The sequence below is a fragment of the Paralichthys olivaceus genome, chromosome 8 (assembly GCF_024713975.1).
Source record: "Paralichthys olivaceus isolate ysfri-2021 chromosome 8, ASM2471397v2, whole genome shotgun sequence".
NCBI lineage: Eukaryota > Metazoa > Chordata > Actinopteri > Pleuronectiformes > Paralichthyidae > Paralichthys > Paralichthys olivaceus.
Genome location: NC_091100.1, coordinates 24,418,343 through 24,436,176, shown reverse-complemented (window position 1 = coordinate 24,436,176; position 17,834 = coordinate 24,418,343). Strand labels below are relative to the sequence as shown.

The window sequence follows — 17,834 nt, the reverse complement described above, 5'->3', positions numbered from 1 at the left end:
AGGCAGTGAGATCGTTCCTCCCGATTGCCTGCGCCCACGCTCCTTCACCACTGTGCGCTCCTCCTCCCTGCGCCGTGAAGCAGACGACTCACGCTTGTCCGTCAGCCTGTGTGACCTCAACCTGCAGCAGGAGGATAGAGGCAACGCTCACAATCATGCCCACCGCCACACCCTCCACCTGGCCTCACCCTCCTCCTCCTCCACCTGCCCCATTCCCCAGAACTCCCTCAACTCCCAGCAGTCCTCTCTCCTGCCACCCGCCCTGGAGAGCGACCTCCACTTTCATCAGCTGCGCGGCGCCCACATTAAGACGCTGGACGAGCAGACAGTGGCGAGATCTGAGCATGCACGTGAAGAGCGCACGCTGGTCTTCACCAACCGGCCCCTGCGCACCGGGGAGACTGTCTTCATCAAAGTCACCAAATCGAGCCCAGCGCGCTCAGGCTCCTTGTCCTATGGCGTGACATCCTGTGACCCGGCAGTGCTGCGTCCCAGCGACCTGCCCTACAATCCAGAGGCTCTGGTGGACAGGAAGGAGTTCTGGGCAGTGTGTCGGGTGCCCACCCCTCTGCAAAGCAGTGACATTCTGGGCTTTTTGGTCAACCAGGAGGGGGAGGTCATCCTCAGCCACAATGGCACCAATGTTGGCATGCAAGTGTGTGTCGACAACTCCCGCCCACTTTGGATGTTCTTCGGTCTGCATGGGGCTGTGACTCAGCTAAGGATTCTGGGTAAGAGAGTGCATGAAATCACATAATTCTTAGCCAAACATAAATAGACAAAGCAGATATATTAGCTTATTGCAGATAAGCAATGATAATCTGTATCTGTGAAGCCCTCAGATGATAAGCAACAAGAAACCAAAGGCAGGTCTTGGACCCCCCCCATATAAGGACAAATAACAAGCAAAATAAAAAAGTATCTTAAATCCAGTATCAGCTTTGGTTTACCTTTTACATATGTTGCTGTTTAGCCCACCCCGGAGATGATAAGCATCTGATTAGTAAACTGATCTTCATGTGTAAAATTGGGTGAGTGGCTCTTTAAGCTTTGAGAAAACTCTGCACAGGGACTGTTTGGAAGAACGATCAACACATGCAGCCTGCTTTGAAGCAGAGTGCTCATGCAAAATAACAAAGGTCATCTAGCACAACCAAAAAAGCTGAAGATGATTTAACTGTTGTGTACAGTGAGAGAACGCACTGACCAATCAAATCACCGTAGTTCTGCTGTTTACTTAAGAGAGAGAAGGCAATGATTTTCACCATTTTTACATTTTTACAGTTGTAAAATATTTAACCTTCCCTTATTAACCTTCCCTTATTAACATCTATAAGCAGAATATAAACCTTCATTTCATAGTTTATAACACACTATAATGTAGTTGTAAGAAGACTGTAGTATTTATTCATATTTATGAATGTCAACAACTCCTCCTGTGGGACCCATTAAGTGGTGGCTGCTGTGTAAATATGTTACACAGTTATAAAAGTAGACAACTTTAATGAACACTGAAACTGTCGTACATTAAACAACATTATGAAGTTCATCCATCCATCCATCCATTATCTATACCGCTTATCTATACCACTTATCCTTTCACTGACTGAACTGGGATTTGAACCCGGCAATAGTGAGGCAACAGTGCTAACCACCTGGCCCAGTGCTGCACAGGGGTTCATAGAGCTTAATGCTTAATGTGGGGGTTTAAGTTCTGTAGTTTAGTAAAACTTCTGATCTTCATGGACAGTGTTTGATCTACCTCCTCTCCTGTCCCTCCATCTTAATAATCACTCGAAGGAGCAATTAAGTAATTAATGTTGAAAATAACCAGTGACTTGTTTGCGGATGGAAACTTACAGATTAGCATATTGATCTTCATCTGACTGAGGACAACAATGATATAGGCTCCCAGCTCCATGCTTAATTCCCTTACTTCCTGACACTGAAATCTATTAGTGCTAAGTGTTAAATGCTTTGACAGTATTCCAGTTTTGGGGAACCATTTTTCTGCCTTTGGAAATTACAGCCACGGTTGTGATTGGTGGCAGAGGGTCAAGAAGGAGCGGGAGCGCACTTTGTTACTTTGTATGTCACAACAGATGTCTAGAGGCAGGAAGTATCTGGACACGTGAGTTTAGCAAGAGAAGTAGATGCTCTGTCACGACCCTGGAAGATGAAAAACAGGAAGCGAGCATGGAGAGAGAGAGGCTGTGGGAGGGAGGGATGTGACCTGCGTGCAGCAGGGACAACATGATGTCTCTGCGGGGCGGACACTTTGCCTGAGAGGAGTGTGCTGTGACACCTGAGGTGTGTTTACCCTTTTCTAAACGCTGATAATGGCTGAAGCTGGGAAGGTGCTTGGCAGTTCTGGCTCCACACTTAATTTTTGCCCGTGCTGAACACATCGCCTTCCAACAAGGTGCAGGCAGTTGTGCGGTGGGGTGGGGGCTGCACTCAAGAGCATGCACAGTGGAGGACAGCTCTGCTAGTGGCTGTCTATATGAATCCACTCACAAAGTAAGACGGTAAATGTAAAAGAAAGGGCCACGCAAATGCTGTTGTGCAAACAAGACATAATTTTTAACAAGTCATCCTTTTAAATTCACTTAGGTACAGAACATGCTTGGCAGTAAAAAGTGATAAAGCTTTGACAGGTGTATAATTCAGACTGAGGCGTGTAGCTGTAGAAGTTTTCTTCTGCTAAGCAGCCGTTAAGAGGAGTAAAAGTCAAAACAGCTCAGGCCCTTTTCCAAGGTGTCACAAGTGTTTGTCTGTGGAGGAAGAAGCATCTATAAATACATCCTGCTGTTCGTCGGTGACAGCAGCGGAAAAGGAAGCAGAGGTTAAAAGAGGTTAGAGGGGAACAGCCTTAGATGTGACGAGACATGTAAGAGAGATTGAGTATAAAGTTTATACCTGTCTCTTATCAACAGATTTACTGTATTTACTTTATATTTCCCTCAGGAAACCTTGCTGCATGTTGAACTTGGGGTTCGCCATGTTCACTGTGGAATAATGTCGTCCTCTGATAGCTTGACCTAGTTAACATCAGCTGACAACAAAGTCTCCATGACAGCTATGTCAATGCAGATCCCAGTGAGCTTGCAGATCCCAGTGAGCTTGAGTAAAGCTCTGATGTGGTGATAGCGGGTGAAGAGGATTATTTCAGAAAATGCCAGAATGGAAGAAATTCAGCTTTCGTGGACGTCAGTCTCCTCTTTACCTTCCTTTGATTTTGACTTGGCAGTAGTTTGTATGGTACAGTAAACAGATCCTGTGTTATCACACACAGATCCCTACTTTACCATTCAATCACATTTTGGCTCGGCAGCAGTGCATCACAGACCGACTTGTTTCTGTGTACATATCCAACAGCAATTTACTGAAAGCAGAGACCTTGGCAGCACAACAAAACAGGAATAGCAGAACAATGAAGCAGGTTCGAGGCACATCCCTTTATCAGAGCACATCTTGGAAGTCCCACTGAGGTGTGAATCATCTTTACATTCCAGCTGCTTCCAATTAGGAAGTGACTCTTATCTCGATGCTGCAACTCTTGATCTATTGCACCGTGTTGACCGGAGAGCAATTGAGCTTTCAGTTAAGTTGACTTTGAGCCAAGCCTTGCAGCTTGGAATGAGGGATGTTAAACTTGAAAGCTACTCCCAGGGGGCTCCAGCTCCACGGGACGGGAAGATAATGCAACCATCACAGAGAGCTCTCACGTCAAACCAAGCATGGAGCAGTGGAGCTTTCTAATGGCAGCAGACATACTCAAACAAATACATGAGGTCGGCCCAGGTCAGGCTAGAGTGCCTGGACAAGGAATTGACTCTTGGTGGTATTGATACTGCGACAGTTGAATTAGTGGTAATAGCAGTGGAAATTAAAAAATGTTGCCACGTTAAAGAAAGTGAAAATGTCATTCTTAGATACACCTGTTTAGCCAGATGTGTTCCAAAATGCATTGGGTTCTTCTTTGGGTTCTTCGATGCTCAACAGTTCTACAAAATTTACTGGAAATCTGCTAACTATCAAACAAACGCCAATGAGAACATAACCTCCTTGGTGGAGGTATAAGATCATTTCAGCCGAGCTGTTGTCGACAGACTGTTTTTTTAGAAAACAACATATCATTAACTTTAAGGAATGTCCAGATGTTTCTGTGCCTCCATGCTGCTGACAGCAATAGTCACAGGCATTCTTTTTTTCTCAGGTTATCTGTCACAGTCTTGCTGGGTGGGCAGCACAAGCATTTACTCAAGGATGGACTGATGAGATATAAGTTTAAAGAGGTCAGAGGTCATGATCGCTGTGACCCCCCCACAGCACATTATTCACACAAATGTCTAATTGGATAAAACAATGAGTAGATGGTGTCCCAAATGTCAAAAGTACATTTCACAGTGACAATAATGTTCTGCAAAAACACCTTTCTGACCATTATTCAACACCATTAGTCAGGGACATAGAGGACATTGTGAATACGTGTCTTGTTTGGTTGTGGTTGACAGTCACTACAAGTTCAGCATTAAATTGTGTAAATAAATACTGTAACCACTTTGCTAGCTTCACTCTATGTAGGCCAAGCTCTAGCTTACACCAGTATGTGACACATTCATAAAATCAGACAAATGACATTTGCACTTAACTTCTTCATTTATTTGTTTGTCCATCTCTTCCCTTCCTGGTTGATATTTGGCAACTTTTGACACATTACTGCCACCTACAGTTTACAATCATTCCCTATAAGAGATCTGGTGCTCTCCAGCTTTGCTCTACTAATGCTCAGCAGGTTAGGTGCACAACACCAGCTCATGGTGGTTGGCTGGTCCACCTGAATCACACATTTTACAATGGGTAAGCTGAGAGGAATAGATAGACATGTGGAGTTAAGTCATAAGATCTGTCAGTTGTGTGAATATTGATGTTAATGTAATCTTTTGTTGATTGTAGATCATTGTCCACTTTTACTTATAGTTCAAAACCACAGTCGTTATTTTGACCTACACTTAAAGTCAGCTGATCAACATTAGGATCTTTCCTCTGGGGGAGGGTTGACTGTAAAACAATTTCACAGCAGTCTGTCCAGTACTTATAGAGATGAATGATTTCACCCTACTCACCGATGCTACATCCACACTACTACTTCGTTTGAAAATGCATTAACTCTGCTACAGATACACCTGCCGACCACAATACTCTGGAGTTTTAGAGCTGCTAAAATTGAGAAGTTTGAAAATGATTCCATCAAGATGCTAAATAACAAGTCAGAGTACTTAGTAATAAGACCATATAATAAGAGCACAGTAGTCAATTTAAAACATAAATAGATAATAGATAAAGAGAAATACATGACAAACACAACTGCCTACCACTGGTTTACACCCAACATCTGAATGTAGGATGTATGTATGTAGGGAGCTATGGGCACAAGGCATGTGTGGACGTGGCTATGTGTATTGTGTTACGTGTAGGATCTATGTATTATTGTATGTGTGTGTGTGTTGTGATGCATGTTTCAACAATTCCCGTGTCCAGTAGAGAGTACATTACTCACATGCCCAGCATACCAAGGGGTCACGTAATATGCGTTTTCAGGCATGATAGTGTGGACGGGGATTAAAATGGGTGCAGAGTCAAAATGCTTGCGTGGTTAGCATTGGTTTGAAAACACCGTTTTCAAAAGAAAAACACAATAGTATGGATGAGGCCTGAATGAAAGTCTCTCTAAGATATTCCATGCCGAGACATGCCACCTTCAGTTTTACCCAGTGCACATCAGCTTATAGACTTTCAAGTCCCCACAGTAGTTTTGTCTTGTCCAAACATCTCTTGTTGGTGTGGGTACATCAAAAAAACAGGAAACAGAGCAGCCGAGAGAGAGCGAGAGATATCGAGGAGACCTTGTGCCTCGTGCCGTGGAAATAGGACACCCATCCAGTGACCCACTTCACATGTATTATAGATTCCATTAAAATGTCAGCACGCTCATGCTCAAGTGAAGCGTCTCACCACCCACATCCTCATACACTGCAGCTGCCACACTCCACTCTCCTCTTCTCATCTTCTGCCATCTCAGCCGGTGTTCTCTCTTCTCTTCATTTCTCTTCTCTTTTCTCCTTTCTTCTCTTCATTTCTCTTCTCTTCTCTCCTTTCTTGTCTTCTCTTTTTTCTTCTTTTTCAGTCATAACAAATATCTTCCTAGTGCAGTAGCAGGCACACAAACATACAATCGTACAAGCCCACATGCATGCGCACACACACAAGTATACAGTGTTACATGATCATCTCATGTGCTGCCTTTTATCACTAAGTCCAAGTTTCTTCAAAGAAAAAAATCAGAACTCTTTTCTTTACCCCAAACACAGTCCTGCCTTCCTTTTCTTTATTTTAAGAGTGCAGTCTTTCAGTTTGAGAGCATGACTTTCAACCCCACGTTCAGATTTTGCAGTGCTCTCACTCAAGACCTTAGATGTGCTCGACTTGCACTTAGATTTCCTTCGCTCCAGTTGCACAAATATGTTTAAGCACAGACGAGTAAATTCAAGTGCGGAGGAGAAATAAGGGAGCAAACATTTCACACGTGCAAAGAAGCAGTGTGAGAGTGAGGAGAAGAGCTGGAGTGCAGGAAATCTGAGTGCAGGCGCACAGTTTCTGCTATGTGCTATTACACATGCATGTATGGAAGTACACCTTGTACCTGGCCTGAACAGCTCAGGGATGCACGACTGTGTCCTCCCTCCACTTTGTCTCTTTAGATAAAATCTCCACCACAGAAACAGACTATGACTTTTTAATGCAGCAGGGTAGCTGCAAGCTCAAACTAATCTCGGCTGCTTTTCTCATCTGAACACACACACAAAACACAGTCTAAGTGCATTTTTGTTGTGATAGAACAAGAGATTCTCTGCAGCTAAATCAACAGCCAGGCATTTAGAAAGGGTTTGTGTCAGAGGATGAAATCTAACCAAGGAAATGTTAATGTAAACCATTTGTTAGGGACTTTCCCTCTTCTCCTTTCTTTCTTTCAATTGCTTTTTGAGGTTGCATTGTAAAGCGTGACCAAAATCTGTGACTCACACAAGCCTGCAGGCTGTCGGGGTGATCCTTCCACACACAAACACACTCCCCCTGCCCTCCACCATCCTCCTCATCACCGGCCCCACCCATCTCCCTTGTCACATACCCCACATAGCTCCCATGCTTTAGAGTAAGAGGCTCCCTCCATAGATGTGCTGGGTATGTGCTAAAGACGGATAAGATGATGGGTGGGGTAGATCGGCGTAGAGATGTGGCCACAGAGCTGCAGCCCAGCTCTCACAGCTGTTCGCCCAGGTCGGTTTAATCTAGTGGTGAACAGGCGGGATCAGGGCTGGGCACCACAGATCCTGCCTCAGCTGCCTTGGGTGGGAGGTGCCCGCCTGCCAGGGGGATTAACAGGGAGGGATGGACAGAGGGAGGAAGGGAGGGGGGGGGGGGCACTAACACTACCTGCAGCCAATAATATCTGTCCTGTCAGATCATTTTGATAATCTGATTATTTTCATTCTTCCATATCAGACTGACACAGACATTCACAGGAGTTACAGGTTCTGCTCTCTCTCATGACAACAACATTCATAGAATCACTTCCTTTCTAGCAATTTGACTGAAGATCGATTGCTTAACAGACCTGAAATAGCTGTCATGCTTATATAAAAAAAAACAGTTGGGTTAATAATTCAAACATATATATGAGCGGCAGACTAGAACAGTCATTCTTATGAGTTGGTAATGGTTTTATAATCTGAGTTCGTGTCTTCACCAACGTTTCTCGTACGATGCTAACATTTGAGGCTACTGTGTTTAAATGAAAAGCTCGCTCTGTTACTACCTGGGCTTTTAAATTGGTTGCTTGGCCACCGCAGACATCTTGGAACTTGGCGATATCGCTAAACGTTGATCGAACAGTTGGACCAAAAATGCAGCTCTCAGACAGGTTTGTCAAATTGATTTGGGATGATGACCTGAAGAAGAGTGGTAACAGTGCAACTTAAACTGTCCAGTGTAAACTCCCACCACAGCTGAACTCCCTGTCCCATGTTTTGTCTAATTCCTGGCGTTTATGTGTGTGTTTACTGGAAGTTTTCCCTCCAGTGATCTGGCAAAACATCTCCCCATAAACAACTTTATTTAGACGTGGTTTGGTCTTTAAGGAGTCAGGAGAGTTCAGAACCTGTTTGAATGTCATAGACAGTAAATCGTGGGTTTGCCTGTGATGAAACAGCGACGTGTCGGTGAGGCTCCCAGCCACCTTATGTGCGGTGTTTACTTGTGGCTGATGTATCTATATATAGACAATGGGTTGACCATCTCACGCATGTCTGGATGAGGATAATGGAGCCTACCCTGCTAAAAAAGTATTTACTCACTCACAGTGCCACAACTGACCTGTTACATCATGTTACACACTGTACATACAGTACATATCAGACACACGTCAAGGCGCCAAGGGGCTTGGGAGCACTAGGGCAACCCCTGGTATGCAAACAAAAGAGATTCTTGACTAACCCCCTCCCCACTCTGAGATGCCACATCTAACAGGTCCTGATATAGAGGAGTGGGCAGTGGTGACAAGAAGCCACATCAACACTTACAAAAAACGCTGGTGCACTTTATGACCTGGCAGTGGTGGGACAGTTTCTCTAAATTCCAATGACCCATTTTAGGCTCGGCCCTAAAGTGACACAGGCCGGTGTGTGTTGGCATTGGCTGGATCGATCAGACTGCCGAGGCAGATGGCAGCAGAGAGATTCAGACTGCCGGGACATTGTTAGCGTAGGGGTGTCATCGTCACTGACTCTCTCACACCAGATGACTCTGGTTTCACTTTTTTTGTCATTTGTCCAGGAGAGCAGACAGACCATGAAATAAATGCAGCTCAGTAAGATTCACCACAGTGATGCTTCTAGAAAGAAAGCAGGTCCTGAAATTGTGAAACATCTAATGTGCACTCAGCAGCTGATTTCTGATGCAGTTGCTCAATTGCTTTTTCTGACCCAAAGCTTCAGGGAAGGTAATTAAAGTAATCTGCATTTTAGAAGCAGCAAAGCATTTGATGGGAATTCTTTGTGGATGATTACATGCTTGCTCTGCAAGAGAGCTCATTTGCATCTTAATTTGTTGGGAATTTTAGTGCCTCTGCACTACCTGTGTACTATTGAAGTTATTTTAAATGACAGAGCATGTCATTAGATTAGTTTGAGATGGCCTGCAGGAAGCCCTCACCAAGCATTTGTATTTTATTATTCTATACTATGCTACATATTGCATATCTGCTGATACTGTGTTTTGTATAAAATGGAAGTTTCAGCTAATTAGTTTTGCTTGTTTTCATTTTTTTATTTTATTTGACATGTCAGCAAAAATATGTGTATTTACAGTAGTAACAACTTTCAGCTTTGTCTTTTCCTCTCACAAGAGAAACATTTGGCTCTTTGGCTGATGGATATTCACCTGTTCATTTCTAACATGCACCAACTTTCTGCTGTTTGATGCTGCAAAGTTTTCTCTCTCCATAATTAGTTGTGTACTGCAGCTAGAACCAGGATCAATGAGAGTTTGGTGGATATTCAACCCAAATTATGAGCCAGAGGCTTAAAATCTTATGCTCTGTTCACCACGAGCTGTATGTTTAACATTATCATTCTGTCCATTAATTTGATCTAACATAGTGTTGACTAAAGCAACTGTATGGTCACATGTTCATCTTGTGATGTTGATGTCTTAAACTCCACTCACATGGTGGCCTCTTTCCAGGCATCACTGGCATTCTGACATATGTTCCAGAGACTCTGATCGGAATTCCCATTTGTCTCGCTGAGCACTGTGTAAAGATAGGATGTGGAAAGAATGGAAGACACCTACTGTCTTTTGAAAGGACGAGCTCCTCTCTCTCTTTGAATCTGTGCACAATAATGAAATGAGTGTTCTCACTGATAGGAGTGATCACTATGTTGTCATGAATATACAGAGTCCTGCTATACTATAGTGATGTGCTTACGATTTACTGAAGAACAAAGAAAAGGAAAAAAGAAGTCCTGAATGAAAAAGGCATTTTTGTTCATCTGACAATGCTTTAGCCTTTAAAGTCCACTTGTTACAGTGGCTGATGATGGGACTTTAATACTTAATTAGTATTTTTTAAGTCGAATTGTTCCTTGTTGAACCCCTTTTTTGTAATTCAGCAGGAGGTTATGAGAGTGACGCAACAGACACAAAACTTACACAAATATCCGAGATGGACCCTTGACTTAAGCCTCCTCTTTCATTTACCACTTCCCTCTTTGCAGTATAGTGTTAGATCATGTCATAGAGTGACCATGTGAGTCACTCTGTATTATGTCATCAAAATACAGAGTGACACAAGATTCACGTCTCAGAGACCATTTCTATTAAATTTGTTGTGACCGGTTACTGAAGTGATTCCAGCACCAGTACCATCTAACCCGCTGCTTTTTTCTCTTCCAACCAGGTTCCACTCATGTCGGGGATCCGCGTGCCACATCGAACCCCAGCTCGCCCTCCTCCTCCCCACACACCCCGAGCGCCCTGGGCAGCGGCAGCTCGGATCCAGTCCTTAACGGAGGCCTGTGCTCTGCTGCTTACTGCAGTTCAGCAGGAGGTAGGTCCACCCTGATAGGGAGCAACTAATACAGAGGCAGAGAATCAATCACCCCGCAGGGGACTGAATGGAAGCCATTATGGGATAGTGAGCAGATGTCATCCTGCAGTAGTTAGGAACAATGGCCAGCACCACAAAGTCCCACTGCTGCTGCAGCTGCAGCTGGATGTAGGAAAATGTTCTGCACGTGCAGTTATGTCACAAACCGCTGTTATGTAAATGGGTGTGATGCAACACACGTCTTCTTTGAGATAGAGGTAGAGACTGTTTTCATGCCAGTTGAATTGATTTTGGGTGGAGGAGTATTTTTTTAACTGAAATGGTCTAAAAATGAACGGAATTCTGTTGAAAATGTAGTGGGACCTGTTCAGGAGCAAGAAACATGGCTTATGTATAAAAAGAATAAAAAATGAATAGAGATATATAATGTAGCTGGTAGACTAAGTTCTTAGTGGTATATATTCTGTACTTTTATTCTTTAAATAATACATTTTACAATCATCAAAAACAATATAAATTATATACACAACAATTGTAATTTTAATTGTTGGTTTCTCAGATTTTATCGCATGTGACAGTAAATTTAAAACATATGAAAATATCCTCATGTAGGCGATACTCATACTACTGAGGCACTGATATGAAACTTCATTCCATTTTCAGCTGTGTACAAATAATTGATCTGTGTACTTTTCTTTCACCTTCATTTCTTTCACAGGTACAACCCCAAACTCACCAGTCAGCCTCCCCAAGTCACCCACGTTCCCATCAGGCCGTGGGCCATGGTCTGACGAGTGCTCAATCTGTTACGAGAACATGGTGGACACGGTCATCTACGCCTGTGGGCACATGTGTCTGTGCTACACTTGCGGCCTCAAACTCAAGAAGATGTCCAACGCCTGCTGTCCCATCTGCAGAAGACAGATTAAAGACATTATCAAGACGTACCGCAGCACGTAAGAGGGCGGCGGCAAACGGACGGATGGACTCATGAAAATCCCAGAGTCAGGGAAAGAAAGGCCTAAGTTCAGTGAATATGAGCTCTGGTACTTTGATTTGGTATTTTCAAACAATTATTGTTGGTCGGTTTTCTCTCATGACCTTTTCCAAGGCAGGTACCGCTTCTACGGCACGGTCTCTGTCACATTCGAGTAGTTGTCACAGCCTGCCTGCGGAGGCGGCACTTGAAGTGGCAGGAGGTTCCGCTAAGAACTTTGCTCTTGCCAGAAGGGTTTGCTCTCTCCTGGGAACTTGAAATACTTTGAAGGAGAAAGAAAGAAAAAATTCCCAAATTCTTTCATTTGTTGAGCCATGTCGTATGAATTAGGGACGAACACCCGTCTCTTTGGGGCTGAAGGTCTGGAGAACAGCTCTTATCAGAGGGTGACTGAAGCTCTAGAATATGCCGTCAACTTGACGGACATTTCTGAATGAAAAGCACAGCCGCAGCACGTGATCAGCTCAGTACGTCACAACTTGTGTCTGTGTGTAACTGAGCATTGGAAATGAAAAGAAATCAGCTGGGCATCGTCATGATGAAGTGATGGGTTTCTGTAATCGTCGTGGTGATTAACAGTGAGTGATGTGTTTAGAGATGCAAGGCGGTGCTGAATATATTAAGTAGGATTGTAACACATGTTGTACTCGTATAATCTCATGTACCTTTATGGTAGTTCTATTGCAAAAGTCAGTGGTTGCTATATTGTTGTGTTAGCTAGCTGCTTGCTCTGCAGTGTGATGCGTTGCACTGAAAACAGCATTGTTCTCTCAGAAGCGCCCCGATACCGTCAGAGAGGACGTTCACCTGTACACACACTCTACACGCCTGCGTCCAGCAGACTGAGCAGCTTCGTATTCTTGAAAGGAAAAGGAAGTGTGAAAAAAAACAACAGTAATTTGGATTCTCCTCAGGGCCGATCGTATGGTTTTTTATTTAAAACGACATGAATATTTCCCCAGACTCTACCTATAACCATGCCTAGTACACTGTGAGCACTCATGACGAATTGACAGATCTTTAAAAATAGCTCCCTTAACAATGCACATAGTCAAAGGATTGTTGCCATGGTATCGAGAAGCCGCCGCAGATACAACTCAGCCTCCTGCCTTAACGCACAGAGGGTTCATTTGTCACATGCAAATGCATCGTAATCTGTGTTTCCTGCCGTTTCCCAAACCCCCTGACAAATTACCAAATAACGCTGTCGTGTGCCGCAAACGGTCACAAAATGTTCACTCAGAGGAGACAAAGCACACAAATTAAAAGCTATTTTTGTAATATAAATCCATGACATTTCCAGTATTTAACTATGAAAGTGTATAAAATATTTGTGACAAGACTTTCACCAGCAGCAGAGATCCTTTACAGAAATCTGTTCAGGGGCAGAGGTATAAGAAGATCCTATTTTGAATATTCCTATCCTTATTAGTTTGATCCCTATTCCCTTTATTTCAGCATGTAATGTCCTGATCCATCCCCCACAAATTTCACCTGTAAATACCAGAGCTCAGCAGTAAGCCATAGCTTATTACACGCCCCCACTCCCAGCTGAGAGGCCATTTTTTTTTAATAGACATTGTACTTCATTTTGTAGATAATCAACAAATGGGGCTCAGACCTTTGCTGCTATGGTATTTGCCAGCTGTCCTTTCCAGGCAAACGCTGACAGAGATGTTTCACACATCCCTCCTCCCACATTACAGTTTGATTACGCTACTGCTTGAGGTGTTAATTCACATTTGAATGTTAACTTATGTATTTAGAGAGATAAATGATTTTTTTCAGTGTGCTTGACTTGAAAAAAACAAAGAAAAAAAAGTTTTGTCTGTGTTTTTTCTTTTGTATTTTAAGTTTGCTTGGATCGATAATCATCATTCGAAGATTTTTTTTTTTCTTGTTTATCCAAAAGCATGAGGCTCTAAATGTTTTCTTGTTTTCTACTAGTGAGGATATAGAGAGTTTCTTGTTCCTCGCAGTGATAAGAAATATTGCAGTACACAATCAAAACCTCATTGCTTTTGGGTGCAGGATATAAACTCTTGGTTTTATTACAATCCCTGGATTTCAGGTCTTCTTTTTGTAATTTATCTTCTCGTGTGAGCCCATGTAAGGGAGCCCTACTACCCACTCCTGTATTAATAGCTCGTATCATTATATAGTCTCAAAAGCCATCACTGTATGGTCATGATAAATGTCACTTTATAAAGCTACTGATTGTAATCTTGTAAATCTTTAGGCCAGCGTTGCTCTCTGAGATTCAAACGTGGCATGTTTTGATTTTGTGCAGACACTCCGACCAAATGGAAAAATCTCTCTTCTGTTGTAATGTTATTCCCTTGTGCAAAATCTTGTATTTATTTGAGGCTTTATTTTTTAAATTTTCAGTTTTTGGACAACATCAGTTGATAAACAGTTCATACCAAGCTACTGTAAATAACCATTTCTCAGAGGATGAAGGTTTTCATCATAATTTTATAAACACATTTTCATCAAGGCCACTTTGCCATTTAAATTTTTTTGCAGAGTTCTCCACAGGCTCCTTGAATGTTACTGATCCTGCAATGTATTATTTATTTGTCCATCACTGATGTGAGGACTGATTCCTTCAGACCTGCTTTTCTTGTGTGTTTGCTTTCTCTGTGAAGACGTCTTTCTCTGTGTCTGGCCAATCACACAGCAGCACATTTAGACTACTCTTTCTGTGGATCTTACCCGTTTTTTTTTGTCTTGCATGAGTTATGTGTTCACGCAGCGTGAACATCAGGACCAACAACAGACGAGCATCAGTGGAACGCAGTTATTTTTCATGTAGACAAGAACCAGCGGCTGAAGCTCCCTCGGCAGCAGCTCTGTGTTTGGCCACAGCAGCTGAAGTTCTTTACAATCCTCTGTTTTCTTTCTTTTTTCAGTTGAAACAACTCGTGATTGTTTGTGAGCTCTGTTCAATGTGAGTCGGATGATTGTGGTTAATAAACTTTCCAGATGTGTTTGTGTAAATGTGATTTTTATTATGAAGTGAACTTGTTTTTGCTCAGACACATGGCTCAACACACACAGGCACACATGACTGACAAATTATCACCTAATAAAGTTGTTATGCTAGCATCTTGGCAAACAACTGATTATTGCTATTTCACATGATAAGCTGGTTATACTGCACTTATGAGGCAAATTGTAATTTCTAAATATGGGCTATACATATAAAAGTTGGATAAATGTGATTAATATTGGATGAATTCAAAATGAAAGAAATTAAATAAAATGCGATGAACATTCTATCACTTTATAACTATGTTGTGGAAAACAAGAGGCACAAAGAAGTGGTACTCAGCAGAGCACATACCTCCACTAACAGTTCCTTTAAATCGAATCAGGCTGCACTAGATCGTACACACTTAAAAATATCACTTCCCTAATGTGCCTGTAATTTTTTCTTTATCAAGATCCATGAATTATTCCCCGGGGAAACAGGGAAAATGGTGAAAAACGTCCAATCTCGCAATTAAAGAAAGTGAAAAAGAATTTTTAAATGGATCCAGAATGTATTCAGCAGTTCTTGCATAATCCTGTGTACAAACAGAAAAGGATGAAAACATAACCTCCTTGGCGGAGGTGGATGAGTGCAGCTGTAGTTAAACTTGCTTTTATTTGTTTCTCCTGACATCAGCTTCTGCAGTGACTCACTGTAAACTGCCAGCGGTCATCAGCTGCACTCGTACATAAGCAGAGCCAGCTGGAGCAGCAGCTCACCACCAGGACGTCTTTAAAACACAGGTTTGTGCCTCTGCTGTGTGAGGAGCTGGTGGCAGCGTGAGGAGGAGACACACACACACCTCTGTCTGCTGATGGATGGAGGTTGTACACAGACACGTCCCACTGGGCCAGCAGCAGAGGTGTGAGTCACTTGTTTAGTGACTTGTAGTTGTGTGCAACAGTGTCTAGCTGTGTGCAGCAATGTGTAGTTGTGGTTATAGTTGTGAGTTGCACTGTGTAGTTGTGTGTAGCATCATGTTTTGTGTGTAGTTGTTTGTAGCACTGTGTAGTTGTGTGTGTAGTTGTTTGTAGCACTGTTTAGTTGTGTGTGTAGTTGTTTGTAGCACTGTGTAGTCGTGTGTGTAGTTGTTTGTAGCAATGTGTAGTTGTGTGCAGCCCTGTGTAGTTGTGCTGTTGTGTGTGTGCCACTGTGTAGTTGTGTGTAGCACTGTGTTGCTGTGTGTGTAGTTGTGTGTAGGCCTGTGTAGTGTTGTTGTGTGTGTAGTTGTGTGTAGGCCTTTGTAGTTGTGTGTAGCATCATGTTTTGTGTGTAGTTGTTTGTAGCACTGTTTAGTTGTGTGTCTAGTTGTTTGTAGCAATGTGTAGTTGTGTGTAGCCCTGTGTAGTTGTGTGTAGCACTGTGTTGTTGTGTGTAGGCCTGTGTAGTGTGTGTAGCACTGTGTTTACTGTGACATAGCTCTGGCTTCACTTCCCATCAGGTTGTGTGCATCTTCTTCCTGTGTTGTGTTCACAGTTTGTTTGCACGTCACCTCTGTCACTGACTCACTAAAGACACTGTGAAGGAAGCTCCACTATAACACAGATGGAGCCAGCCGTGCTCTCTGAGGTGTGGGTGAAGTGAACCGTGGGCCCCGGCCCCTTGTTACAGCATGTACCACAGCCTCTGGCTTAACCACAGCTGCTGGGGGACTCCATGGTGACAGGTCGGAGATCTCAGGCCCAAAACACAAGTCGTAAACAAGCTCTTCTTAAAATGACTGCAGTATATTGATGAGGCAGCTCGTGCAGACGTCTCTTCAGCGTGAGGGCCATCTGTCTGTCTGCATGATTTACAACTGCTCCGAACAAAAGAGCAGGATAAGGTGCTGGAGTAAAAGAGTATAATAATCGCATGGAAAGAATCATCCGGAAAAGTGCCTGTAAGACTTGTCACTGTTGAAGTGAGCATTCACAGCTCTGCCACACCATCCTTCAGTGTTATTAGATATGCTGCATTGACTGGGAGAAAGGACCGATCTCAACAGAATTTCATTTCAAGACTCCCTGTCAGTACTTATTCAGTTTGTAATGTGCAGGTCTCTTCATATGAAAATGTCTGCGCTCGTCTGTTCTTTGTCAGTGCCGCCCGAGGCCTGGACACTGGCTCAATACAGCCATCTAGTGTACATGTACTGTCACAGCACCCAGTGTACAGCCTGCGAAGGGTCTCATCAGAAACTACATCTCAAACAACAAAAAAATGAAAAGATGTGATGAGGTTTCAGTGCTTTACCTTAATTTCACAGAGTTATCCGTCTATGTAATTTGCTGCCAAAGTTTTAATTCAATTGTTCAACAGCTACATTTCCAACTAATTACTTCCAGTGCGAAGTTACTGATTAATAATGTTTACTTTGGTTTAAATGAATCAGCGCTTAAAACCAAATTAGTTTTTCATTCAAGATTAGCATCAAATTACACAAGTCTTTTCAGGACATTTTGTGGGAAGTTAGTAGAAATGATTTAAAGTGTTGCCACTGAGCTTTTATTGGGCTTTCAGTCACATCTTATAATCTTTATTAGCTCCCTTGTAATCACACAATTAATGAAATCAAGAAGTTTCCCCCAGCATGTCGTCATGTGACAAGTTACATAATTAGATCATGTGATGACGGAGTTGCTTCCCTCCTTAGTCAACAAAGTGTTTGCTCATTGTCGGAACTGTTGAGCTTCTCTGCATAGAAGGTCAAGACCTTAAAAATTATAAAGTATCTTGAGATAATGTATATTAGGATTTGGTGCTATATGCAAATGAAATTGAATTGACAAGTTGATGAGGAAGACTGTGAGAAACAGTTTAAAGATAAGAAGTGACCTTTAGTCAAGGTGGTTATTTAATTGAACTTTCTTGCTCAGCAGTAGTTCCATGACTTAAAATATTCAATAGTTGGCATCCATCTTGTTTCCAGAATCTGACTAATCTTTTAAGGCAAAATGAACTAGACATTTTCACAGGATCAAAGCAATGTAGGCTACTTTAAATTCTAAGTATTTACAAAATGCAACAAAGCCATCCAAGTAGTAGACGACAATTAGCAGCAATTTAAATGCAGAACTGGGGCATTTTTATATTGAGGTATTTCTTCTTTCCATATTTCTGATTTGTCTCCAAAAAACCAGAATAGCCACGTT

The 17,834-nt window shown here is 42.6% G+C and overlaps 1 protein-coding gene across 2 annotated transcripts in view; it reads left to right on the top strand.

Annotated features, from left to right (window-relative positions):
* The window catches only part of neurl1aa (neuralized E3 ubiquitin protein ligase 1Aa), a 65,942-nt gene extending 51,276 nt beyond the window's left edge, over positions 1–14,666 (top strand). For both annotated transcript variants that reach the window (XM_069530556.1, XM_020083642.2), the window contains exons 4-6: positions 3–731; positions 10,520–10,669; positions 11,388–14,666. In XM_069530556.1, the coding sequence (XP_069386657.1) occupies positions 3–731; positions 10,520–10,669; positions 11,388–11,629 (1,121 nt within the window). In that variant the 3' untranslated portion in view covers positions 11,630–14,666. The remainder of the gene's footprint in view (positions 1–2; positions 732–10,519; positions 10,670–11,387) is intronic.
* Positions 14,667–17,834: the final 3,168 nt, after the last annotated feature.